The sequence below is a fragment of the Brachypodium distachyon genome, chromosome 5 (assembly GCF_000005505.3).
Source record: "Brachypodium distachyon strain Bd21 chromosome 5, Brachypodium_distachyon_v3.0, whole genome shotgun sequence".
NCBI classification, from domain to species: domain Eukaryota; kingdom Viridiplantae; phylum Streptophyta; class Magnoliopsida; order Poales; family Poaceae; genus Brachypodium; species Brachypodium distachyon.
Window position 1 is genome coordinate 20,148,860 of NC_016135.3, and position 6,101 is coordinate 20,154,960.

At 51.7% G+C, this 6,101-nt stretch overlaps 1 protein-coding gene across 1 annotated transcript; it reads left to right on the forward strand.

Annotated features, from left to right (window-relative positions):
* The first annotated feature begins 1,867 nt into the window (after positions 1 to 1,867).
* On the forward strand, positions 1,868 to 3,379 carry LOC100831406 (transcription factor MYB41). The gene is made up of 3 exons (XM_003581403.4): positions 1,868 to 2,218; positions 2,376 to 2,505; positions 2,712 to 3,379. Exons 1-3 carry the CDS (start codon positions 2,086 to 2,088, stop codon positions 3,361 to 3,363), a joined length of 915 nt encoding a protein of 304 aa, XP_003581451.1. The 5' UTR covers positions 1,868 to 2,085; the 3' UTR covers positions 3,364 to 3,379.
* The last annotated feature ends 2,722 nt before the right edge of the window (positions 3,380 to 6,101 follow it).

Here is a 6,101-nt window from a genome sequence, read left to right on the forward strand (position 1 = left end):
CGAGGAGGAGATGGCCGGCCGGGCGTAAGATCCATCAATGTTTTAATGGAGTACCAAGATCAGTTGTTTGGGAGTCCGGTGAGCTTCGTATAGTTCCATATACGGAGCTTGGTGATGCTGATTGATTCGATTTTCTTTTTCCTGCTATATGAACAATGGATCCATCTGATCTATTTTCTTCTGTTGTGTGAACAATGGATCGATCTGATCTATTTCCTTATGTGTGCATCTTGTTTTCTTTCTTTCCTCATCTGGAATTAGGAGAATCGATCCTCTTGGACTTGGTGTGTCCCTGGAGGAATCGTTATCATGCCATGGCAATAATTTTGTGCTTCAGAGGAGTGTGGAGAGGAGGAGGAAGAAGATGAGTTAGGATAAAATCAACATGTGTAAGTATTATTTATGTTTCTCAAGCATAGTCACCAACCAAACAATATATATCACAAAACTTGCCTGGTCAGACAAAAATCACAGATTTCTCAGGCCAGTGTCAGGCAAGCATTTTTCTCAGGCACATCTCTCAGTCTAGCAACTAGACAGCAACTTAGAATCCAAAATGTTATGGTTCTAGGCTTCTAGCGAGCGAGTCTAGGCTAGGCTATCTCGGTACATCTAGTTACGGTTGTAGTGTCATTTGGTTCAAGATGTAACCCTTGCAATGAAGAGACCAAAGTGTTATGGTTCTAGGATTGCAGGAAGTATTTTTACACTTTTCTTGAGTCTGATGAAGTAGTTAAAATGTAACCCTTGCGATAAAGAGACCAGAAAACAGAGCACATTTGACCATGAGTCGAGTTTCTCTACTGCGATCACTCTACTTTCAGTTCTTCGATGGATATCGTTCTCTCAGGGCACAGACTTGCCCGAAGAGGAGAGCAACTATCGCGCAAGAGAAAAAGAAAGAGAAGAAAGAAAGCGCTCAATCTTCCCCGGAAATCTATGCAACCAAACGGCGTCCATCCTGCCGTCCTCCCATCGAATAGAGCGTCTTCGAGAGTACGCTCTGCCGTACTGCGTTGAAAAGACTAGTGCTTCTTAAACACCCGCGCGAAACAACCTTCGACTGGTTCGCCGGTATAATAGTCTCGCGGATCACAAACCACGGCTTTAGGCTATCGATGGAGCCGCACACGGACAAGACAAAACAAAAGGTAAACGCGGAGGAGGGTCTCATCATCTCATCGCATGTAGCACGTCCTGCGGGCTGCGGCCCAGCGCCAGTACTGGGCACGGCACCGCGCGCGTCAGCGGCAACCGCGGCCAAATGCTCGCCGTTCCGGCCACTCCACCGCGCATTTAATACCTCCGACCCTCTGCGGATGCTCGTCCCCCACACGCTCTCCTCCCACACATGACCTCTGTCTTTTCCAGTTTTTACCTCTGCCTGACGCTAAAATCTGAGCCACGCCTGTGCGGCAGAGGACCAGACCGGACCGGAGGAGCCACACCCTCATTTATGGCGGCCACCTTCCGCTGCCTTCACCGCCTTCCTCTTCCTCCCAAGCTTTTCGCATTTTTATCACCTCCAGTCCCGCCCATCTCTGACGCTGTGGTCTTGTGGAATCCTTGTGCATGATCGCCACTTTGCCAGCGCTCGGCACGCAAGATCGACCGAGAGTGTATTGTATTTACTTTACTCTTTGACGTCCTGCTGCACAGTCGTCGTACGTCGTCTCGTCGAGTTGAAAACGTATAGAGTGGTGGTCAGGTCAGCTGCACATTGCGCAACAGCAGACAACCGGTTGTCCCACGACGCATTCAATTCTGCCTGGACCCTCTCGGCGTACTTGCAAGAAAGCGCATCGATCACGTATATTAAATGCCTCTGCGCGTCGGCTCGACCACTTATTATCCCACTCTCGTTGTCTGCAGCAGGTGAAAATCCGGGGGCGCATTTATGGCCTCCGGCGTCCTCCTCGGCTTATAAATCCTTCTCGGTACCCCCATTGATTGCCCAACGTCACTCCCATCTCTGTGTCGCCAGCCGGAGTTTGATATCCATCGATCCATCTAGTCCACGGCCAGAGGTGAGCCGTGAGCGCGTAGACCGGCCATTCGCGTGTGGTCGTCGGGGAGCCGGAGGCCATGGGGAGGACTCCGTGCTGCGACATCAAGGGGCTGAAGAAAGGGCCGTGGACGCCGGAGGAGGACAAGCTCCTCCTGGACTACGTCCAGGCCAGCGGCCCCGGCAACTGGCGCATGCTCCCCAAACTCGCCGGTAAGTAGCTAAGTAGCTAGGATTTGAGATCGTGTAGTTTGAAATCGTGTAGCCAGCCGTGCTTCAATCTGCTCGGCCGGTTGGTGCTTGTATGATCTGGTTTTGGTTGAGCGATTTGTTGAAGTGAAGCAAGCAAGCGCGTGGTCTGTGGGTGCAGGGCTGAACCGGTGCGGCAAGAGCTGCCGGCTGCGGTGGACGAATTACCTCCGGCCGGACATCAAGCGCGGGCCCTTCACGCCCGAGGAGCACAAGTCCATTCTCCAGCTCCACGCTGTCGTCGGCAACAAGTGAGTCCTTAATTGCTAGCAGCAGCAGTAGCATTGAAGAGTCTACGTTGAACGCGGATGCACATTGAATGATCAGTGCATGGTGTCATTTATTAAGTCATCTGCATACTGCATTCATATACACTCACTCGCATGCATCCAAAACCGGCAGCCTTATACCGTCTCCTTCTCCCGTGATCGGTCGATCTCGACGTACTACCATGCAGGTGGTCCATGATCGCGGCGCAGCTGCCGGGCCGGACGGACAACGAGATCAAGAACTACTGGAACACCAACCTCAAGAAGCAGCTCCGCCAGGCGGCGCTCGCCGGCGAGCACCCCGCCCTGGCCGCCATCACCACCACCGCCGACAGCCCTGCAGGCACTGCCGCTACTATCTCCAGCAGCCCCGCCGCGCGCCACGCGGCCCAGTGGGAGACGGCCCGCCTGGAAGCCGAGGCGCGCCTCTCCCTCCTCTCCACCTCCGGCGCCGCAGCCGCGACCGCGACCACCTCGTCGTCCTCGTCCACCGTGGCCGCCGCCGACGCCGAGCACTCGGCGCCCGACATCTTCCTGCGCCTCTGGAACTCCGAGGTCGGGGATATCTTCCGCAGCAGCAGCTCGACCGCGGCCGTGGCGCGCGAAGAGGACGCGGGGGTGCTACTACAGCGGCAGGAAGGAGTGCTGCTGCCGATGGAGCCCAAGCCGGCGGAGGACTCGTCGGCGACGTCCAACGTGACCACGGCTGCCTACGGCTTGACGGCGGATGAGTACCAGGTGTTCCTGGACATGGCGGCCGAGGATCTCGGCGGCTTCTTCCACGGCGGCGGCTTCTCGCAGATCTACCAGTCGCCGTCCCTGTTCGCCGAGTTCCAGTAAAAGAAAAAAAAAAAGCCAACATTAACATAAAGCTGGTTCGATCTCACATCTAGGAGCCTAGGAGCAGCTAGCTAGCAGCTAGTAGAGCTAGCGTACCGTACAGCACTATGCATGCGTACGCGTACGTACACACGCATGTGTGTACACATGACAGGTCCGTGCATGTCAGTGTGTTGCCGTGGCGTGTGTACGTATATGTACCGTGCAGTGCTGACGACGTCTGTACGTGCGTGTATGCCGGTGACGGGGGTTCGATCTCTCTAGGGCAAGGGTTTTTTATTCGACTGCTCTGGGAGTCTAGGACAGGACAGGACACGACATCCCGTGATGCTGGTCATGGACTTCTGAACCTCCTTCAGCAGGCGTGTACTTTTGTTTACTTATTACTATTATTACATCGATGCATGCGTGTACGTAACCGACGCTCTGCGTTCTGCCTGATCGATGACAACTGATCGATCGTGATCTCCTAATCGAGTAATTAGGAGATCCAACTGTATTAGGAGATCTTGCGATGGGCTTAAAATAATTAAACTACCTATTTCCGAAATTTTCAACCATTTAAGAGGGGGGATTTTGCATAACCTTCAACCATTATTCCAAGTTTAAACCTTTCACACAAAAACTTATGAAGATCTCGGCAACGTACATCCGAACCTTGAGATTTGTAGCTTTGAACCCTTAAAATCGTTGACAACTGTTAAATAACTGGGAAAAACACGCAAAGAGCAAAGTCGTGCTTGATTCATAGCATCGGACAAGTTGAATAAGTGTATACCATTACCAGCCCGTGCAAAGAGGTCGAGGTACCTACGGTGGCCACAGCGACAAAACCTATCCGCTAAGCGCAGAGGGGGCACATGCGCTGGCCACATGGACCAAATTATGCTAACGATGAGAAAGGAATTCCTGACGAGGGAGCCAAGAGAAATTCAAATGTGAAATCCTTTGTTCAAGGAATAGGGTTGAAATGTGAATAGGATGTGGAAAACAAAAGTAGTTCAAACGTGATTCCCTGTGGGAAGAGCAAATTTATGTGTTCCGTAACCCGAGGGGTGCTCGAGAGGATTGAAAAGATGCATTCGAGGATTTGAAAAGATCTGCCATTCCTTTAACTGGAAGAAGCATGGTGCAAACCTCCGGTGCAAAGGCCATTCGGTGTCCACGCTAGAGCACCATATGGATTACGAGATCCCTCACCAGTCTCGCATGGGTCTCTCCAAACGCGGCTCTACCCTTCGTCTCCGTTTGGTCGTGGTGCTTGGAGTGATCCGAGTAGGCCATGCCAAGGCTCCCTACTCCAACTCCGACATGGAACTTTTCGGAGCTTCAACTTGCATCTCCTTACTCGTCGGAGCAAGGTGACTCTTCTGGAATGATGGATGGATGGACGAGGGCCTGACCCACAAAGCTCGCATGCCAACCTCTTTATCGTCACCACCGAAAAATAGAAATCCGTAAATAAAAAAAAGTAAATTTCACAAAACCACAGTTTTTAGCACGGTCGTTTCGCCGAACCACAGCTAACGAAAAACCGTCCACAGAACCACACTTTTTGAGTCAAATTGTCTCAGTCAGCCCGAAACTAGGTGGTTTGGCGTTTTTGCATGATTTCTTACAAGTCACCCATCTCTTGGACGTCACGTCGGTCCCGAAAACTCGCGAGAGTGAGAAGGAGGCTGGAGATTTAATCGCAGGGTAACGGGTCGGATCGGGTTCGGGCTGACATGGCGTCCGACGGGTCATGGGCCCCACCTCTATGAAATCAAGCAAAACCTCTCACTTTCGGGCTGATTGAGAAAATTGACTCAAAAAGTGTGGTTCTGCGAACGGCTTTTCATTAACCGTGGTTCAACGAGATAACTGTCCTAAAAACTGTGGTTTCGTGAAATTTACTCTAAACAAAAAAACTCAAAAGCATAAATTGGACTTGTGCATCCCCCTCCACCCCTAACAGATCGGGGAATCCATCGATCTCTGGGCTCACATTCGACAAGTGGAGCTCTAAGGTTCAAGGGCCGACAACATCGTCTAGAGTTGAAACGCCTCAGAGTCCTACATTGCTTCTTCGGCATACAAAGCGTGTTCCGGGTTCAACCCCACCCTTCGCAGCGGCCAAGAAAACTTACAAAAGAAGAAAAAGAAATTTTTGGTGCCTTTGGATCTCCGGCTAGGAGAGTGATCCCACATTTGCATGATCTAATTAATGGCCGGCCATATCCAACGTCCTGGTGTAGGCCGGCAGAAGAAACAAAGGTCGATCGGTCGAGTCCAAGACCTGGGTTCCAGGGTTCGTGCGTGCGTGCATGCATGCATACATGATCGGTCCCTGTCCGCCGTCCTCGCAGAGTCGCAGTGCCAATGCAAGCATACCATGATCCAATCCGTATAGTATGACGCGGCCGGCCTGGACCATCCACAGATCGCTTCGGCTTGCTTTTCCCGTCCATCGATGTTACAGCCGGCCGTAACAACCGAGACTGAATCACTGAACCAATTCAGTTACTCTTTCTGAGAAACAAACATGCAAGCTAGAGCATTACTGATGTTACGTACGTACCCACGTTTATCTTCTTGGCATGCATTGGATAGCCGTACTCATAATAAAAAGAGTAAAAGTATACAGTACAAGGCGTCAAAACACAGACCGGATCTGCACGTAAATTTTGGACGGTGCATCCAGAATGTACTGGTCCAGTGTAGCATGCATATGCCGATCTATATGCACGTACGGTGCG

Coding starts and splice junctions, on each gene's coding strand:
- LOC100831406 (XM_003581403.4), top strand. CDS start 2,086: ATGGGGAGGACTCCGTGCTGCGACATCAAGGGGCTGAAGAAAGGGCCG. Junction 2,219..2,375: donor CATGCTCCCCAAACTCGCCG/GTAAGTAGCTAA, acceptor CTGTGGGTGCAG/GGCTGAACCGGTGCGGCAAG. Junction 2,506..2,711: donor CACGCTGTCGTCGGCAACAA/GTGAGTCCTTAA, acceptor ACTACCATGCAG/GTGGTCCATGATCGCGGCGC.